Here is a 21,469-nt window from a genome sequence, read left to right as displayed (position 1 = left end):
TAGAAAGTATGAAACAGTGGATTTTAGAAGCTCTCACTTCAGGTTGTGTTCAACCCTTCCAAACACAAAGGCAAAAATTAGATCTGCCAAAGATAAAATGGGAAGAAAAGTCTGTTTCAAATAAAGATTGGTTGTCTGTTAAGCATCCTGAGTATCAAAAAAGCTTTTCTCTCATTAAATCATCTGGTATGTCACAGCCTTCTAGCCGGACGGTTAAATGCTCTGTTCTATGATCCATTTGTGGTGAAAGGCTCAGGGAGTTACTGCAGTCACAGAGTGTGCCACTGCTGGCCTGGAGCAACACTTCTGTGCCATGCAGGAGACGACATAAAGGACAGGGAAACAGAGAAATGGGAGCTGTGGGTTCTACAATACGTTTTTTGTTTTTTTTTCCTCCTGAGCCTGCAGAGCAAGGCACTTTGAAGACTTCAGGCAAAAAGACAGCTTCACTTTGAAATCTTCCTCACCTGGTCTTTAAGCTCCTCTGTGGTCTGGGAATCATCACATTTTATGCCTAGAAAATATTTACATAATACTGGTCTGCCCTCCTTCTTATACAGGTGGGCTTTAAAGCCAGGCTTAAAGCCTCTAGAGGGAGACCAGCTGGGCTAAGCTAGGCTTCTTCAGGCCACACTAGGGAGAGATGGGCTTGGCTAAGCCACTGCTTCTGGGGCCAGTGGAGATGCTGGTAAGACCATCCAGGGCCTTTGGCCTAAGGGGGATTTGAGAGTGTAGGAGTTAAATGAGCTTTGGTGGGAAGAGAGTAAGAATCAATTTTAAACAAGTTTTGAATGTATCTGTCCTTTTTCTATTGTGTCTCTGAGCATCACATGGTCTGCAGAAGCAAGCCCCTGTCACAGTCACTGCGAGTGTGGCCCAGGAGCTGAGCCCCTGGGGACACCTGCTCCCAGCCCTGCAGAGATCCTCTAGGGAGACTTTCTCATCAAGAAGGGTGGGTGGGGTGAGGGGAGGGAGACTCAGCACAAGACAAGTTGAGGCAGGGTTGGAAGGCTGCTCTCAAGTTATGAATCTACTCTGAGGATCAAAACAAGAGGGGTTGTTGCATTTTAATACACCAAGTGGGAGAAGAAAAGTCAGCCCACAGTCTGCTTTGGCAACTTCGCACAGACCCTTTTCTTTCTTTAGGAGAGAAAAAGATGCACATAGAACAGGGAGAGGGAGAAATGGCACAACACAGGGGTTTTAACTTTTTGTGATTGTACATCTTTTAACTTTAAAAATTTTAATGAATAGCTGCACATCACATTTCTTATCTGTTCTTAGAAAACTTCCTTCTGCATCCCATTACTTTCTTCTCCTTGTCCTCACTCACTCCAGAACCCCCCATTCTCCTAGCAAAGGGCCAAGAAATCTGAGGCCATGGTTCTAACCTCCTTCTGTTCTCTTGACATTTACCTTTGCCCATTCGCATTTACTCCCCTCTGGTTTCTGAAGAAAGGGTATCCCTGCTCTTTCCCAAAGCCAGCGCTCCCACCTCTGCCCTGGGTCTCCGAGCTCCCACTCTTCACAACTCCAACACGTCAGTTATTCCCTGTCACTCACGACTAACATCCTTCCAAATCACCTGATTTCTTGGACTCTATGAACATACTTACTTTTCAATCCCCATAAAATGATTCTTCTTCAGTGTTTGTTCTTGCTTTGCCAAGTGACTATAAATCAATCTGCCCTTCTTTGGAAGCATCTCGAAAGAGCAGTGCTTTCTCTTCATGATCACTGTCTCCACTTTATTCTCTACTGATTGGCCTCCACCCACTGAATTTCTGCATCAACCACCATGGCTCAATTTAAACTGCTTTATTAAAATCTCTAATCATCTTCCAATAGTCAAACATAATGACCTCTTATCACCCTTTGTTCTTTTTAAAAAAGGCCCACACCTCCTGATCTGCAGAATATCAGTTTACCTTGTCCAGAAAGGTCCACCATCTTCTGGTGTCCAGTTTTGCCATCAAAGAGCTCCATCACGTACTTCCCTTTGTCATTCGGAGTGGGTTCGTTGATCTGCAGCCAGATCTGCTCCCCGGTGACCCCACTCTTAACTCTGTCTGTGTACTTAATAGCGGCCCCACTGTTTATAGCAAAAGAAAACACCGTTACTGTTTGCTTTCATCCAGAGCTTAGCTTTACTTTGTCTCTTATTGAAGGGCTTACCATAAACTGTAAAACTTTACCATAAAGTGTAAAACCATTGAAGGTCTCACCATAAACTGTAAAACTTTACCATAAAGCATAAAACTTTCAAATAACATGGGATCTGCATATGTTCTTATGCTTCAGAGAAACTGTGGGCCCTGAATCACAGAATGTGAATTCCAAGGCCTGGGGTGGGGGGTCTGTCAGTATATGCACATTTAATTTCCAACAGTGGTCTGGAGCCCAGATTGTAACAATACTTCTCGGGGGTAATAATTATCTTTGTTTTTGCTTGAGTTTATTCATAGGAGTGAGGGAATCTTTAAAACGAAAAGGCCAAAGTCCATATTATATTATAGCCTATTTCATGCAGATGGTCCATGCCTATAAATGGGATTTTACAGGCCAGTTAAAAACAGCCTTATGGAGGGTCATCTGGGGCTGATGCTTTATTGACACACAGGGTTACAAAACTATTTAAAACAAATGTAAATATGCACTTGGTAGTAAGGACAAGAGTAAATGAAAAGAAGGATTGCTGACAAGAAGAATGAGGCCTCTACTCTGACCCTGGACGTGAACTTCCCTGTATTCAATAGTAGGTCATGAGCAGATTCTGACATCGTATTCCTTACAAGAGAAGAAAAGCAAATAGATCCCTTTGTTCTGTGATCTGATGGTCTAGAAACGCTACTGTTATAGATGAAGTAAGAGAAAGGGCAGAAGTAGTGTACTCTCACTGAGGTTAAAAGAAACTCTAGGAAGAGTTTGTCAATGTGAGGAAACTTTTTCAGGAAGGCAGTACACAAAATGACTTTATTATGGTAACAGTTATGCATAGAGAAAAGACTGGAGAGAAGTACCTCAAAATAATCATATTATGGCTATGAAAACTATGGATGATATCATAATCTCTTTTTAATCTGTAATATGATATTAAATGTATTTCCTAAAACAAGCATGTATTATGTTTGTAGTTGGTAATAAACAAATATACTTTATTTATTTATTTAGTAGTCTTTTTAGGGCCACACCTACAGCATATGGAGGTTCCTAGGCTAGGGGTCTAATTGAAGCTGTAGCTGCTGGCCTTCGCCACAGCCACAGCAACACCAGATCTGAACCGAGTCTGCGACCTACACCACAGCTCATGGTGACACCAGATCCTTAACCCACTGAGCAAGGCCAGGGATCAAACCTGTGTCCTCACGGATACTACTCAGATTCGTTTCCCCTGAGCCACAACAGGAACTCCAGAAATGAACTTTAAAAAATAAAAAAAAACAACACTCTCTACCAAGATTTTTTCAGATTTCAAATAGATAGCATTTTTTATATAATACATTGTTTAAAAGATATTAAAATTTAAAATGCCATAAACTGTAGGGTATAGGAGCCCATCTGTACCCATAGACTTTATTTAGCCTGGGCAACATAATTTATGTGTTAGTTAGAAAGACAGACAGCTCTCTGCTTTACTATGATCAATCTGAGTTGTTTAATCTCTGGCTAACATGCAAAATAGTACCTTATGTTTGTAATGCACTTCACGGTTTACAAAGTGCCATTAAGTCTCTCATTGGGTCCATCAGTGTTCTGAGATAGAATGGGTATTATTGCTCCTGTTTTATAGGAGAGAAACCTGAGATTCAGAAAGTCAGATGACTTGCCTAAGATCCAAAGGAAGACAGGAGCGAAGTTGAGACCCAAACCCACTGCAAGATTTTCTCACATTATGCCACCTACTCACATAAAGACAGGGAAGGCAATCAACCTTTGCTTCCTGAGCCTTTTACAGGCACACATCTGTGCGCACACAAAATACTCACGGAGCTGACTAGACCAAACAATGTAAGAAGTTTATGCCTTTCGAGCCTGATAGCAGTTTCCTCAAAACCCAGTGTTCTAATTTTTTTGAATAAGTTAATTCTTTTAGAGATGATGTAAAGCTTTTTGATTGATGCTTCAATTAATTTATCTTCTCTTATACTTGAGACTGACATATTATAATGTCCTAGATATCACAGAGGAATTTCCTAGAACTTGATCTATTTTAACTTATACTTACTTTCCTAAAATGTATTCTGAAAGAAATAGAACAAAGGAATGAAACTCTAAGCATCCAAAGTGGAATTTCACTTGCTCTCATTAAAAAAAAAAACTTAGAAAATTAATAGTGAGAATAATAAATGTAATAAAATGCTATTGTACATAATGGTGTCATTAAAAAAAATACACAAATGATTGCTTTGTGGGACCCAGTTCTGGTAAGTGTTCAATCTAGACTTTTAATGCAACTTGGACCCATGTGTAGCGCCATGATGGGGGACTCTGGAGCCATACTGCCTGGTCTCAGCCCTCCACCCATCACATAACTAGGTGACCTCAGGCAACTCACCTGGACTGAGCTTCCTGGTCAATAGAATGAGAAGTACCTACCTCATAGAGTTTGAATAGTAAACGAATTCCTACATCTAAAGGGCTTGGAGCAGTGCCCAGCACTCTGTAAATGCCCACTGAAGGGGACATATAAATAAACATCATTCTTCATCTCCTGGCAGGGTTGCCATGGTGACCAACTGCTCTGTGGGGCTCATGACTTTGGGAATGAGCATTTGCTGCATCCCAAAAGTGGACAGAAGTTGGCTATGCCCCACCAGATTTCTATGGCAGCATGCAGGTCTCTTTCAGTTCAGGAAATTTCACGGAAGCACAGAAGTTAAGGAACCTTTCAACGGTGTAAATGGGAGAACTGGGTTGACTTAGAACCTTGATTCAGCTCTCGGAATCCCTGAGAATTTAAATGAAATCCTTCTATAACTGCTTGCAGGAAGCCTGGGGTTAGAACAGATCTTCAGCCTCAATTCAGTACAAATATACAATCCCAAAGTCATCTTGAGCTCTCCAAAGCCTTCCAAGGGTGGACAGGAAACACGCTAATGTCCAACTATGCCAATTGCTACAAACAACAATGATGATAAACTCAGACACTCCTTAAGATTAGGCTCCTTGGGTCAATGGCCATTAATTCACACAACAGCAAATTTGGAGCACGCTGCTTCAGTATTGTTTCAGAGCACAGCATGAGTTAGGTGTGTGCAGGAAAGAGAGGATAAGAAGCTGGTGAAGCATGACTGTCTGGAGGTGGAGGCTATGCTGCAGAGGTGTTTACTCATTATGATACATCCTAGATGATGAAGACAGGTGCTTTAAGCCATGGCTGGCCTCACCATGTGCTTGTTGAGGGAACATGCTAACCTCATACTAAAGGGATGGTCTGGGTGCTTCTGTCCATCACTGTCAGACCTGAGAAGTAAGAAGACTCTTTGCCTGAGAGGAATGGAGCGTTGTTGTTGTTTTCCCCAGTCCCCCCGCCCCCGAGTGGAGAAAGAATTTCTACACACCAGTTAAATTTTTATGTACTTACTTGTGGGACCAGTTAACTTTTAGATCATCCACATAGTAAGTGACAAAAGAGTACAGCCGAATGCCCTCAGCTGTGCTCTGTATCTTCAGGTCAGTAGCAGACAGAGCTGCAAGAAGAAAACATGTATTTCATACACTTGTCAGCCCATCTGGGAGAAGAACAAAAAACACTGCCCTGTGAAAACTTACCAATTGTTTTACATACTTCAGTCATCAGTTCTTTAAAGGCTGTGGATAGAGATTTACAGACAAAGCTTTAGCATAAAGATGCTCAATGTCAAGTCAAATCTCAAACTGTGAGTCACACATGCTCCCCAAAACATCCTTCTAGTAATGGGTTTTGGCCACAAGGTGAATGCACTGACCAATTGGTAATAAGTGCTCTTTGAGGAAAGAACTCAATTTTTTTTTTTTTTTTTTGCTTTTTAGGGCAGCACCTGCAGCATATGGAAGTTCCCAGGCTAGGAGTCTAATTGGAGCTACAGTTGCTGGCCTGCACCACAGCTCACAGCAACGCCGGATCCTCAACCCACTGAGCGAGGCCAGGGATTGAACCCACAACCTCATGGTTCCTAGTCAGATTCATTTCTGCTGCAACACAATGGGAACTCCAGAACTCAATTTTTACCAAGTTTTAAAAGATTCCTGCTCTTATTTTGTTACTTTTGTTCCCTCAAATTCTTCGTAACTGTCACCATATTTACATTCTAGAGAAAATGCCACAGTGCGGTTTCCAGGAAGGTTCTTGGCTTTAAGAGTCTCCTCCAAAGTCCCAGGAAGGCCTTCTTTACATTCGAGGAAGTTTTCTTATCTGTGTCATCAATTCAGGATGAATTAACCATCTAGGTTCTCTAATATTTCTCAGCCTAATAATGCTTTTTGCCAATAAACACATTTAGTCCTGCCTCCAGCAAGAGTAGGAAGGTGAAATCAAAGTCACACTTCAGCTGTTCATTAGCAGTGTTGTTAAAGATCTTGCTCAGGAACAAAACGGGAAGTTTGGGCATCGCATGTAGGTTTTTGTTATCATGACGTCTGTGTCCCCACTAGTCTCCAGAAAATGGAAATGGCTTTTCTGCTCTGTTACTAACTGAGGCTTCCAGTTTCATATATAATCTTTCTTGCCATCTTTGAGAGGGTGGACTATTTCGAGACATGCTTTTCATGGTCGTTTTTGATCCTGGAGCATTTTTAATAGGGTTAAGACAAAAAAATGATGATTTATATTGAAAACAGATCCCTACTGGATGGTGAACCATAAATTCTCTGAGGATCAAAACTACACTTCTGATCTCGAGGAAGACTAAAAGCGAAGTATTTTTGAATTAAACAGAGCAGAGGTTTGCTCTGCTGGAATTTCAATTAAAACAAAACTGTGGACAGAAGATGACTTCAATTGTTCAGCTCAGCCTCACTCAGAAATCTGGTCATGTGTATCTAGAACACACAGGAGGGACCCCAGCAGGTGGTGGACTGACCTTCATCCACGAGCTTCAGTCTGCTCTTGTCTTTTCCTCTGTCGTCCTTCAGGATAACTTCATAGATCCCAGCATCTTTCTTGGAAAACTAAGTGGGGAATAGATATACCACACTGCAGCTTATCGCAGCCTCAGAGTATGGGGTTTGCATTTTTTAGGCCCTGTGATTTATAGAACTGCCATCAAAGCACACTGAACAAGCATCTGGCCAAGTGAGCAATGAACAGTTCACAGAAGAACCTATCCATCATAACCCTGCCAGGTGGTAGTCCTGTTTTTCACCCTCTAAGGCTATAGTCGATTTGAGGCTTAGAGCCCTCATCCTTTACTCTGACTTCATATTAAAAACTAATGATCACATGTATTTGAAAGGTGTGAAATGACACAAAAAGTAGATAAAAATCTACACTTTAAGTGAATACTATGATTGTCTCTGTACTTTTAGGGAACAAGTTACCATGAGGCTTAAGAGCAAACAAAGAAGGATCCACTTAACTGCCCTGACACGAAAGAAAGTAGCTCAGAGAGGCAAGAGTTGGGGTGTCCAGCCAAAACTGATTGGACATCTGACGAATCCAAGCATATCACAAGGTGAGCGAGGCTTGCTTTGGGGGTGACGTCAGGGCAAGGATCTATGCCCAGGGCAGAGTTAACACATAATGTAGTCTCTGTTTTTTGGAAGAGCGTAGCATATAGAACTAATGTATTACATTTCACATTTAGAGTCACCTACCTCTGTTATAAGGAGGGTACATATACCATCCTTAAAGTCATGCTTTTCATCCACTGATATTTCCCTCTCATCTTTGTACCACACAATATGAGTCTCTTTCTTAATATTTGCCACCTAGAAGAAAAAACGTAGTTATTCTTCTTTAAGTAAGGGAATGCTATTCTTATAAAACTATTTTTTTTTTTTTTTGGCTGCACCCAAGGCATCTGGAAGTTCCCAGGCCAGGGATCAAATTCGAGCTGCTGCTGTGACCTACGCTACAGCTGTGGCAATGCCAGATCTTTAACCCACTGCACTGGGCAGGGAATTGAACCCATGCCTCAGCAGCAACCCAAGCCACTGCACAGACTATGCCATATCTTTAACCTGCTGCACCACAGAGGGAACTCTGAAACTTCAATAATTTTTAATGAAGCACTGTATATAAGAAAAAGTATAAAAAAAACCAATATAAGCTGTTTTAACTGATAGAGTTTAGAATAAAGTGGACACAAATGAATAAACTTAAATCAACAGCATTTTGGAGTTCCTGTTGTGGTAAAGTGGAAATGAATCCAACTAGGAACCATGAGGTTGTGGGTTCGATCCCTGGCCTCCCTCAGTGGGTTGAGGATCCGGCGTTGCTGTGAGCTGTGGTGTAGGTCACAGATGAGACTCCGATCTGGCGTTGCTGCGGCTGTGGTGTCAGCCAGTAGCTGTAGCTCCAATTAGACCTCTAGCCTGGGAATTTCCATATGCTGTGGGTGTGGCCCTAAAAAGCAAAAAAACCAAAAACCAAAACCAAAAAAACCCCCAGCATTTTTATTTCCAGCAGAAAAGGATGAATTTAAAAAGATCTGGTAGATCAGAAAGCATAGAAAAATACATAGTAACATATAGACTTAAGCAAAAACAAAAATTTGAAAACCAAAGGAAGACAAATCTCTTCAGAGTAAAATATAGTCTGTGTCACTAAACAAAAGACTTTATTAAAGTAACAGAATGAGTAAGCCACAATCTATAGCTAAATACTTTCTAAAAGATAAATGAAGCTTTGGAAATAAATGTGAAGGGAAAATATATTTAAACGTTTTAAAGAATAATTTTTCTAGTTCTATTGAGATATAATTGATATAACTACAATTTAGAGTATACAACATAAAGATTTGATATATGCATATATTGTGAAATGACTACTGCAGTAAGTTTATATGCACCCATCAAGTATGGTTTAATAAATTAACTGCTTAGTAAATTTTAGGAAACTCATTTAGATCCTATTTCCACATCATATCATAAATTTTAAATGGACTAACCAACTTCATGTAATTAAAGGGATCTTAATTAAGCTTTATTACAATGATTCGATTTTTATGAAGAGTATATTCAGGTATTTCTTATGTAATTAAAATTGTACAAAAAACTAAAGACTTCATACAAATCAAGAAAACAATCTTAAAGATCTCAATAACTGGACAAATGTACATATGATTTCCCAAAGAGGAAATGTTATTACAAAATAAACAGATGAAGGAAATGTTTAATCTCATTAAAGACAAGGAAATGTAAGTTTTAAAATGTTTAAAAATACTACAGCTAATACATTAACATAAGAACCACCACTGGTAAATGCAAATGGTATAGACGAATGTTCTTTAGGATCCTGTAAACCAGTTCCTGAGTTGCAGAAAGTGACTGTGTGACTAGGCAACATTGCTTATGATGAACATGGCCCCTGACTGGAAGCTACATTTGGACCAGGAGGGACTAGAAATGGACTCCATAGCTTTGGGCTCCCCTGAACAAACTGACTTGTGTAATTTGGGCATGGTCCTTGCAGGGCCCTGGAAGCTCTGCCTAGGGTTTTGTTACAAGCGGTATTGGCTCCTCCAGACATGAGGAATTTTTTAAAGCCTTGGTGTTTCCTGCAGCTGCTCAAAGTGGATCTTGTCTCCTTGCACCTGAGCTGTCACCTGGGGATGGTGAGGGGAATAACTCCTGATGTGGACCCCAGCGGACAAGATGGAGTTCATGTACACATCCTTTTGAGTAGACTAATTTCCAGTGGGGCCCATGATAGTCTCAGAGTCCGAATACTTGGCTGCACATACTGCATTAACTATAATACAACATGTATGTTGCTAAAGGTACATACATTGCTATAATAATGAAACAAAGAACTATGGGAGGCAGGGGAAGGTTCATTCTACCCAGACTATTAAAGGGAAGGCTTGAACTACTAGTTGTGGCTCAGCGGTAACGAACCTGACTAGTATCCACGAGGACGCAGGTTCGATCCCTGGCTTTGCTCAGTGGGTTAAGGATCTGGTGTTGCTGTGAGCTGTGGTGTAGGCTGGCAGCTGTAGCTCCGATTTGACTCCTAGCTAGGGAACTTCCATATGCTATGGGTGCAGCCCTGAAGAGCAATAAATAAATAAATATATAAAGGGAAGGCCTTATATCAGAGAGGACTGAGCTGGGCCTTGAAAAAGGATTTCGTCAGAGAAGCTGAAAGAAGGCCATTTGAAGGCATTGGAACAGCATAATTATGTAAGGAATGAATATTCAGATCCTAATCTCCTGAGGAAAACCATCAGAACAGGGCTCCAGGACTAACCTTCCAGAGGCATAGTGCAACAGAAGTACAGACAGAAGGAGGATGCATGTGTGGGCCTCTGAGGAAGGGACAGTTTACAGGATGGGAAGTATGGAGGAAAGGGGGTGTGGGGGCGACACGGCAGAGGAGAGTCAGAGAGAGAGAGAGGTGGTGTGGGCTTTAGCTGCTACCTAAGAAAGTGTTTTTCAAGAAGCTCTGCCACTTCCCAAGAGGCTAAAATCCAGTCTTGATTTTTCTTATATATTTCTGGTAGATGGCTGTTCTTTGGAATTTATCAGATCTGGCAGAGACTAGGGCAATTGAGTTCTGGGTTGATAATGACAACTACATGCCTAATGCCAAATCCTTCACCACCATGACCTTCACACTCCATCTGCATCCAGCACTTTTCATCCAAGAACATTTGATGACTCACACAGCCGAATACCATACACCAAGGTCTATGATAATTTAGAATGCGACGTGGAACTTCTTCTAAGTTTTCCCAAAGGTCATCTAATAAGACAATTGATTGAGAGCTGCAAGCTCTTTCCAAACCCTCTCCCCTCGTGGGAGCACAGGGGTTTCAGAACCAGCAGCAGAGCTGTCCAAGGCTTGAGGGTCCTGCTGTGCCAGTCACACAACCTAGATAAAAAATCACTAGACTCCATGGAAACAGTGTGGCTGGGATGACCCTGGAGTAGATCTACCCCTTTGGATGCAACAAAGACAATGTGAGATTCTTTTGAGATTAATAATTAAAAAGGAGTTGGGGAGGGTAGCAAGGGATGAACAGGCAGAGTGCAGAGGCTTCTTAGGGCAGGGATAATATAATATGTGATATTATAATGATGGATACCACGTGTCTTTGCACACTTGTTCAAACCTATAGAATGTATGACACCAAGAGGGATCACTGATGCAAACTATGGACTTCGGGTGATGATATGCCCTGTAGGGTAATCAGCTGTAACAAACGTACCACTTTTTTGGTGGGGATGTTAATAATGGGGGAAGCTATGCATGTACAGGGTATATGGGATATCTCTGTACCTTCCCTTCAATTTTCCTGGGAACCTAAAACTGCGCTTAAAAAAAGTCTTAATTAAAAAAAAAAAAAAGAGTCTGTCCTTATTAACTAGGGCATGGGTAATAAATTAAAAGGATCATCTTGACTTCTTACATTTTTATGTTGTTTTATTTTAAGTAGTTCTTACCAACCAACGATTATAGTAACATTCAACGTAAGGATGTATCACTTACCATTTTGGTACAAATGGAGGTGAAAAATTGATCTTCTCACATTCTATTTTATCTTTAGTTCCCTTGTATCAAATATCAAAAATGTATCTACTTCTTACCTTGCATTTCAATAGTACATTACATTCACCAGTCACTTCCCAGCTCAAATACTCAGCGAAATGTGGACCTATAAAATGTTAATGATATCAGCAATCAGCAATATTAATCATGACAGCCAAAATCCAAACTCATTCTTAAATTCCAAGGCGATTTACATTTAAAGGGAAATTTTAAAAATTCAAGACTTAGTTTTAAATATTTTAAATGGATATGTATTTAATAATAAATACTTTCAATTATTTTTATTTACCAGGGCATTATTAACACAAGCAATAATATTCATTTTAATTTGTTATGGAAATAATCTTGGAATATTTTGTTCAAGAAGTTGAAGCTTTTCTCCTAAAAATACACCTGTTTTTACCTTGTTTCCTGATCCATTCTTGCCGCTGGAATTCAGCTTCTTTCTGGAGCTTTTTATAGACTAAAAATTGGAAAACGAGGAAATGTGAAGTTGAGGTATATAAATGTACGTGTCAGTCACTGTGCTAAGTGGTTTATATTCTTTATTAAAATACTTATACATCACGACCACTCTATTTGTTTTCGGTATTCATAGATGAAGAAAAAGGCTTAGAAATGTTAAGTAACTTGTTCAAGGTCACAAAGCCAGGAAATGGTGTAAGAGCGTTGGCTATTGCAAATGTAGAGGACTGGCCAGCTTTTCCATTGCCTTATTAAATACCACATTTAAAATCTTGGTGGTTTCCACATTGGCTTATGACAGCCAACATATAACCTAGTTCTAACGTATGATTAATTGATTTGGCATGCTCTACTTTGCCTATTTTTCTTCTTAAGTAATTTAAAGTACACACTATAAGATAATCTCATAATATAGTCTTGGTTATTTTGCAATATATTTCATCAGAGAAATTTAGTAATAAATGCTTGTTTATATATGAGATAATTTAAGTGCAGTCTTGCCTGTGGGCTAGTGATAACTTTTCTGTCCTTTTAAATTAACTTTTACTTCTATGAAATGAAACACTATGGAAAGTGTTAACGTAAATTGTATTTTGAACACTAGAATCCGATCAAGAAGTAATTCCTGCTACCTCCCACAGAACCCACTTTTGCATAATGTGGAATTTGCACCGAGGGAAGAGGCAAAGCCTTTCAGTTAATGTTCCACAGGACTCTTACCATCACCAATGAGAACAAGAGTGGAATGGCCAGTTGCTCTTCCATCTTGAACTTGGAAAGTATATGTCCCCTCATCCTCATCCTGTAGCTTTTCCATAAACATTTCAATCATGCCGGTGTTTCGGTCAATATGCATCTTATATTTCTTCAACGAGAAAAGGAAAAGAGAAAAATAAGTGAGATAGATATGACCACAATAAGTTCTATGAAATAAACACACACACTCTGAAATATCATAATTTAACAAAACTTCTTGTTGACTTTTTTTTAAACGAGCAAGGTTTCAAAATCTTGTACCTAGGAAAAGGAAAATAATATGTGACCTCCACCAGAATTCATTACTAAAAAGTGCAACATTGAGTTTTTAAAATATAAACAAATTTTGTTACTCCGAATCACAAAATGTTATCAAAAAGTTGTTTTCAGATTCTCCTTTTACTTTCCAGATTACATTATTTTCAATTAACAGAATAATGTAAAACTATAAGCAGCATGAGGGAAGTGTCTGTCTCATTCACAGCTAGACCCCTGGCCATCTAGCACAGGGTATATAGCGGCCAGTTAATCAATATCTGCTGAATATGTGAATAAAAATGCTTCTCAAGCATTTGTTCTTAATAAACTGAAACTGAACTGAAACAATGATATGCTCAGTAATCTAAAAAAATGTAGAACTTACCGGCCCTTCGAATATTTCCTTGTCATTAAATATGAAGTTGACTTTGGCATTGCCAGACAGCTTCTCAGCCTGCATCCAAAACCGGACCTGGCCTTTCTCCAAAATTTCAACTGCTAACTCTGATTTAATTGGGACAGCTATGAAAAATAAAAATAAGAGTAGTAATTATATTGGTAACCAATTATATTGATGCAGATTTTTCCCACAAGGGAAAAACAATGGAACTGGTGATGTAGTAGTACGTGCTGCAAAGTCAGGAGGCACTGAGAGTGTTGTAGGGACAGCTTGGGGTTGAGGGACAGGAGAACTGGGTTCTAAACGTGTCTGTCATAGATGTCTTCACTGTAAAAATGAGGAAGAACTTACCTCCAGGGGTCTTTTAGCTAACCTCTGAGACTCTCTACTGTGTATTTAGGGGCAACAACAAAGTATGATGAAGAGTCTTGAGCTGGGCTCAGGAGTACAAGGTCAGCTACCAACAAACTGTGATGTGGGGCAGGTCATTTCACCTCTTTGGACCTCACTTGACTCATTTGTACATGGATGAAACTGACCTGAATGTCCTGGTTGGCCAAGTACTCTTCTGCTCCAACATTCTATAATTTAATGGCTTCAAATTATTTTGAAAGGAGTTAAAATTTTTCTTTTTTTCAACAATGTAACTCACTTTGGAGGTTCTTTAAGATGTTTTTAAAAATAAATCTTAAGGAGTTTTAGTTGTGGCTCAGAACCCGACAGTGTCTGTGAGGTTGTGGGTTCAATCCCTGGTCTTGTTCAGTGGGTTAAGTATCTGGTGTTGCTGCAAGCTGTGGCATAGGTCACAGATGTGGCTGGGATCCAGTGTTGCTGTGGCTGTGATGTAGGCCGGCAGTAGCAGCTCTGAATTGAACCCCATATGCTGCAGGTGTGGCCCTAAAAAATAAAAAATAAATCGAAAAGAATTAATTTTGATTATATATACAAGATGAACTACTAGCTTGTCCATTTAAACTCTATCCATCCCAATGGCATACCAGTTCATTTAAGTTCTGAGATCAAAATTTTAGTCAAATAAGCAAGTCAAGAAGCTATATTAAAATATAGCATGGCTCGCTTCATGTAGAAAGTGAGGGAACCATATGACATCTCTGATTTACATCTGTATCACTTAAACCATTTGAGCATGAGCGAAATTTTCAAAAAGTTGGCTGACATCTCTCAAAGCCAGTTTCTAAATTTCTTGTAAGTTGAAAATGTTCTTTATAAAGGCTCCTCCAGTCAATGGATTTGTGTCCAGGTGGCTTCTGGGCATACTTTATGGAAGAGCATGGTTGTTTCTCCAAGAGTCTTTCACTTTTCTTAGGAGAAATCATCCTTTCTCAACTATTCTTAAGCATATCTCAAAATTCTAGTATATGCTACTTTTTTTTTTGTCTTTTTGCTTTTTAGGGCCACACCTGCGGCATATGGAGTTCCCAGGCTAAGGGTCTAATCGGAGCTACAGCTGCTGGCCTACGCCACAGCTACAGCAACGCCAGATCTGAGCTGTGTCTGCGACCCACACCACAGCTCATGGCAATGCTGGATCCTTAACCCACTGAGCAAGGCCAGGGATCAAACCTACAACCTCATGGTTCCTAGTCAGATTCGTTTCCACTGTGCCATGACGGGAACTCCTTTTTTTTTTTTTTTTTTTTTAATGGCAGCACCCACAGCATATGGAAATTCCTGAGCCAGGGATTGAATACGAGCTGCAGCACAGCTGCAGCAATGTGGTATCCTTTTAATATACTGAGCAGGGCCAGGGAACAAACCCGTGCCTCTGCAGTAACCAAAGTCGCAGTGGAGACTCCTTAAATTATAAACTTTGATTATTTGCCTGGTATAAACTTGTACCAAATGTACATTGATATTTACTTTTTTTTTTTTGGCTGTGCCCACAGCATACTGAACTTCTGGGCCAAGGTTGGAACACCCGCCACAGTTGTTACCTTAGCCCACTGTGCCACAAGAGAACTCCCAACATTTCTTTGTATTTATCCTAAAACTACCCTTTTCAAGTTTCCAGGGACGCCTTTCCTTTGTACTATCCTATATTCATTGTAAAAACTTGGTTACAGGGTCATTCCATGCAGAGCTGAAAGGAGCAGGTATCACCTACTGAGGCTGTCCTATGTGGACAGAGATGGGCTGGTGATGTCACAGCTTGATCTTGAAAGCTTGTGTTCTTCATCTGCTAACATGGATATTATCTGCCTCACAAGGTCACCAAGAGTGAATATGGTACCAGAATACACTCGGCCACATGAATAATGACCAGTGCTCAAGAAAGGGGAGTTCTCTCTCTCCCCTGACTGTACTGATGACAAAACTCAGTCTCAGGAAAGTTTAGCAACAGATCTTTGCAGCAGAGCTGAGACCAGGGTTGTTCCCTCTATTCTGTGCTCTCTGGGTCCTGGCTGTCCACTCTGAAGAACACTAGTGGTTTTCTAGCAAGAGCAGACCATGAGCAGACCCCAGGGGGAAGAGAGCAGAGGCCAGGCTTTCTCCCTACAGTGCGCTCCTGTTTGCTACAAGGAAGTCTTGAGGGGAGTAGAGAAGAGAATCTCGTCCAGAAAAGTCTGGAGATCTCATCTAGGGAATCTAATCCATGAGTGATGCAGTCACTAAGAAGCCCAGAGGGGTGGGGAGGGGAAGGGACGCTCCTGGAAGCCTCCAGGTCCTTTAACGTTCATCGTCCTCTCTGAGTAATAGGAATGTCCTCTGGGGCACACTGGCCATCAGGCTTCACAGAGCACAGGTGCGCACATGGAAACAGCCATTCCTGGGCCACCTGGGCTTACGCCTGGTACCACCTATGTGTATCTGGCCTGGTTATTTAACCTGTCTTCATCTCTAAAATTAAATCACCATGGTACTGACCCTTCTAAGGTCATTGTGAGTTTAAATGACACATTCCACTTAAGCACCCTACAACCAGCATATAATGAGTGCTCTATAAACGTGGCTATTAATATTTTGGTGACTCTTCCTCTAGTTGTTTAAAAAATACCCTACATCCTGGGGCATTAGTGCTTTTCTAACTGATGTAATTTTTCTAATACACTTTTACTGGTTTGTTTTATTGTGGTTCCCCCCCCACACAAAATTGCATACAATCCTCTTCAAAATGGTATTTTATAGTGAATAAGTTCTCAAATATTGATAATTTGAAAAACAATAACTAACATCCTACAGCCACCAATTGTAAAATATAATGTAATTACACCTAAGAGGACACATTAAATAGATATAATTTATGTGTATGTGCTTGTGTATATTTGTATACTAGAGTATTACATACAAGTGGAATAATAACCAGTGTCTAAAAACAGAGATATATTATGCAGGATATTGTTGACACTGAGGTATACCTCCCACCACCGCCCAAACATCTTAAACTCTTCACACACACACACACACACACACACACACACACACACACTCAAATAAGCTGCCAGTCTACACTGCAATTTCATACCACTGCTAGAAATACAGGTTAGGTTATTTTCTATTTTTAGCTTTATATTTTAATTTTTTTCCTTCTTCTCAGCCCTAAATTTCCTTAGGCTCTTTTCTCTGGCAGTTAATTTGCTCCAGCAAAATATCTGTTATTTGTATGTTTAAGGCATATGTTTAGTGGTTTTCAAAATATTTTTGAAAATAGCTTAAAGCAGAAGAATTTACCGTGCCAAAGAATAAAGGAACACTATTAAACTATGTAAGGAGTTCCCGTCATGGCTCAGTGGTTAACGAATCCGACTAGGAACGATGCGGTTGCTGGTTTGATTCCTGACCTTGCTCGGTGGGTTAAGGATTTGGCGTTGCTGTGAGCTGTGGTGTAGGCAAAGACATGGCTGGGATCCCATGCTGCTGTGGCTGTGGCATAGGCTGGCAGCTATAGCTCCGATTAGACCCCTAGCCTGGGAACTTCCATATGCTGCGAGCCCTAAAAAGCAAACAAACAAACAAAAAACAACCCCTCAAAAAAAAATTCTGTAAGAAATGAGACCATTTAAAATCTTACAAAAATCAGAGTTCCCATCATGGTACAGCAGAAATGAATCTGACTAGGAACCATGAGGTTTCGGGTTCGATCCCTGGCCTCGCTCAGTGTGGGTTAAGGATCCAGCATTGCTGTGAGCTGTGGTGTAGGTCACAGACGCAGCTCGGATCTGGTGTTGCTGTGGCTGTGGTGTAGGCTAGCAGCAACAGCTCCGAATGGACCCCTAGCCAGGGAACTTCCATATGCCGTGGGTGCAGCCCTAGAAAGACAAAAATAAATAAATAAAGTAAAATAAAATAAAATCTTACAAAAATCTCAAGAAAATAATTAGATGTCAACATTTACTAAGAGGAAGTGGGTATAAATTGAGAAACTGGATATATCGTGTTGACTCTATTAGTTCTCTGAAAAGATTCACAGGGATGTAGCTGATCCAACAGCAGTGGGAAAAGAAAAATACTGGAGCTGTGATATTTAAAACTCTGTTTCGATGGCTAACGGACGCTCCCTGGGGTTGGGAAAGTCCAACTTGCATGTTGGAGTTTTTAACACACTCTCGGGTTCTCTCTGTGCAGGCCCAAATGCCACACCAGGTCTCTTATAAAAAGTTACCTGAATTTGCTGTGTGTGCCCCTCTCTTCTAGAACCAGCAATTAGGGTGCTAATGCTCATGCAGAATAGAATCTCTCAGCCTGAATGACAGTGACAGCAGGTAATTACTATCTCCAAGTCTTTACGATCACTGAACTTCAGGGAGGCTGGGGGCCTCCAATTCAATGGTTAACACCCCAACTTCTCTCATCTCCATCTTTTGAGCTAAATGGAAATGTTTGGACTAGCCATTGCCTAGACACTGTCAATGTTTAATGTCTGAGTAACCAGATTAGCAGGTGCTGCAGTTTCCCTCTATTTGTACCATGTTCATGAGTAGACAGTGTGAACATTCACGGCTTGGCTGTGCCCAGCACAGTGACCGTCTCCTCCACTCCCTGCTTCACAGCTCTGGGGACATGAAGGGGGATACCTGTGTGGCGGGCAGACAGCTCTTCTGCAAGTGGCTTTTCCTAGGTCACTGTCATGTTTCAATTAATATTTGTACTTTTCCTAACGAGTTTGAGGATCAACCGATGCCTTATTGATTATGTCTCACAGCACCTCAGCGTGGTAGATGCTCTAAATGATTACAGTGGCCATTCCTGGAAAGAAACCAAGGTGATGGGAAAATGGGAATGAGTTGCTCTGGTTCACAGAGAACAGAACAAAGAGAGTCCAGGCCAAATCTCTACCTTCCAAACATTTTAAAAAGAATAATTTTAAGATAGCAATTGTGGTATTACTTTTCCAGTTTTATGGTGAATAAGCTTACAGATGAGAAATGGTTCCCTCCCAGAATTCAGAAAGCCTGCATCCAGGAGTTTCCGTTGTGGCGCAGTGGTTAACAAATCCAACTAGGAACCATGAGGTTGCAGGTTTGGTCCCTGGCCTTGATCAGTGGGTTAAGGACCTGGCGTTGCCATGAGCTGTGGTGTAGGTCACAGATGCTGCGTTGGATCCTGCGTTGCTGCGGCTCTGGCGTAGGCCGGCGGCTACAGCTCCGATTGGACCCCTAGCCTGGGAACCTCCATATGCTGCGGGAGCAGCCCAAGAGAAAAAGCAAAAAGGCAAAAAAAAAAAAAAAAACCCTGCATCCTGCATTTATACCCCATAGGTACCACACTGTCTTCTGCTGAATAAAGTTAGCTTTGAGAACATTCCAGCTGAGGCCAATAGTCACCAACACCCAGCCTCACTATCAAACATGCATGCATTCCTTGGGAATGTGAGAAGTCAGGTGATTGGTTTTAGATCAGTGTTTGTTTTTTAATCAATAGCTCTGCTGAGAAGCTCCGGAAAGAGGTAGACTTCCCTAGAAAAATGCACATATACAAACATATAAAGTTTCACCTATAGTTTGGGGTCAGGATATAGTTACCTGGGTTTCTGAAACTCCTGCATTGGTGAAGAAGTTATATTTTAGGGACTAAGGAATGAAAAAAAAAATCCTGATTTAAAAAAATTGAGTGATGCTATCACTGTGTTTGTTTTTTCAAACTCTAAGGTGTAACTTTCTGGATGCTTCACGACTTTGGCCCGTGGGTACCAATGGCAAGAGATCCTATCAGGCCAGTGGAACTTTCCAAGTATCATTTCGGACTTCTCTTAAGTGTCAACTGTGGAATTTAATCTTTTATGTAGAAAGTGCTTTATTGAAGGGTTTGGAGATCGCTCAGAGGGATTCTTTTTCTGATCAAGGGCATCTTTACCTTATTTTCCAGGAGTTTAAAATGGTAGGTACTGTCTTTAGGTTGTCTTTAGTGCTAACAGATTATTTAGGAAGAGATTAGTTTGCCTAAAAGACATACAGATTAATGTATCCAGAAGATATATATATACATACACACATTATATATATACACACACACACACAAATATATGATTCCAAAATACATAGGCAAAAGTGAAGAACATAATTACTCAGCTTTTACATCTAAGTAACCGGACACTACTCTATGTAACAGAGCTTGGGATATATTTCCTCTGTTAGTATTCTTTACATCTACAGATAACAATGGCAAAGATAAAAGCAGCCTTTCAGAAAGCATGCCTGCTGCTACTAATGCATGTTCCATTATACGTTCTCAAGAGCCTCTTCTATTGATCCTATCAGAGTTGCCCAGTAGGATGGCTAAACTCTATGAATGTATTGTGGACACTTACTTGGGAACTTGTGTTCTTGGCTGAGAGCAAGTAGACGCTTCAATTCTGTAGGGAGAAAAGGAGAACAATTAAACCTTGAACTATTGAAACAAAAGTCTCTTGATCCTGGAGAATCACTGAGCGAACAAAGCAGCAGTACTTATGAATGAGCTGATTTTAACTTACCTTCCTCATCTATCAAGTAGCTTGCCGCTATCCCATCAGTTTCCGTCACATCGCAGGAGTAAATGCCCAAGTCTTCTACCCCAAGGTCTTTGAAGGTCATTTTCGTCCTTCAGAAGAGAATATTTTTATAAGAAGTGAAGCTGTGAGGGGTCTGCGAACCTGTGCCCTGCCCTGCCTCTAGGCATTTGCACATGCTGCTCCCTTCACAGGGAGCCCTTGTTCCATCCCCTGCCTGACCTGAAGCCCACTGCTCTTGCTGCTTCTGGGAAGACACTCCTGACCTCCTCCTACGGGGTGATGGTGATGCGCAAGGATGCTGGTACAAACTCCCAGTGCCCAGCTATGATGCATATCAATGCACCTCCCAAATAATGATATTTCTAGCTAATCAATCCTTGCTGGGCAGCCTGAAAATTTCTTTCTTCACAGGGCAGAACCTGCTGTTGGTAACTCCAGGTGCCCCTTTCATATCGTCCCTTGCAGTTCCCTTTGGAAAGGTTACTCCATGGCATTGGTACTGCCTATTTCATTAACTATATGCCTCCATCGTGGGCCTTTGCAGACGAGATCTGTTTTGTTTACTGTTGTGTCCTCCAGCATCTAATGCCTTGTCTGGCACATGATATGTGCTTAATAAACACTTGTGGAATGAATGAATGAATGAATGAATGGGTTAATGGTCTAGTTCACTGTGTTTTCTAACTTTGGTGAGTCGTACTGCTAGTCAGTGTCTCAGATCACTCAAATGTTTATATGTTAGTCAAGAAAGAAAAATTTATAGTTCAATTTCTTTTCTTTGGCCAAAATCATCTTTTACTTCAAGGACTTTACATCACAGTGACAGTTAGACATCTTTTAATTATATTCAGTATTTCCTTGCTGTTCTCCAACAAAATTACTATTTCCTTCTTTTATTTTTGAGATATATAGGGCTCCTTTGAAGTAGAAATAATACTTAGGAACATTT

General features: G+C 40.7%; 1 protein-coding gene across 1 annotated transcript in view; it reads right to left on the bottom strand.

The window, feature by feature from the left end:
• MYOM1 (myomesin 1) overlaps positions 1-21,469 on the bottom strand; it is a 144,318-nt gene that overhangs the window by 7,430 nt on the left and 115,419 nt on the right. Inside the window, exons 23-33 of the mRNA XM_047793800.1 lie at positions 20,503-20,609; positions 20,338-20,382; positions 13,557-13,693; positions 12,878-13,022; positions 12,096-12,155; positions 11,731-11,798; positions 7,795-7,908; positions 7,062-7,149; positions 5,773-5,811; positions 5,585-5,690; positions 1,929-2,092 (exon numbers count right to left, since the gene is read on the bottom strand). Coding sequence (XP_047649756.1) covers positions 1,929-2,092; positions 5,585-5,690; positions 5,773-5,811; positions 7,062-7,149; positions 7,795-7,908; positions 11,731-11,798; positions 12,096-12,155; positions 12,878-13,022; positions 13,557-13,693; positions 20,338-20,382; positions 20,503-20,609 — 1,073 coding nt within the window. The remainder of the gene's footprint in view (positions 1-1,928; positions 2,093-5,584; positions 5,691-5,772; positions 5,812-7,061; positions 7,150-7,794; positions 7,909-11,730; positions 11,799-12,095; positions 12,156-12,877; positions 13,023-13,556; positions 13,694-20,337; positions 20,383-20,502; positions 20,610-21,469) is intronic.

This window comes from Phacochoerus africanus, chromosome 8 (genome assembly GCF_016906955.1).
Source record: "Phacochoerus africanus isolate WHEZ1 chromosome 8, ROS_Pafr_v1, whole genome shotgun sequence".
Taxonomy (NCBI): domain Eukaryota; kingdom Metazoa; phylum Chordata; class Mammalia; order Artiodactyla; family Suidae; genus Phacochoerus; species Phacochoerus africanus.
This window is presented reverse-complemented; position numbering and strand designations above follow the sequence as displayed.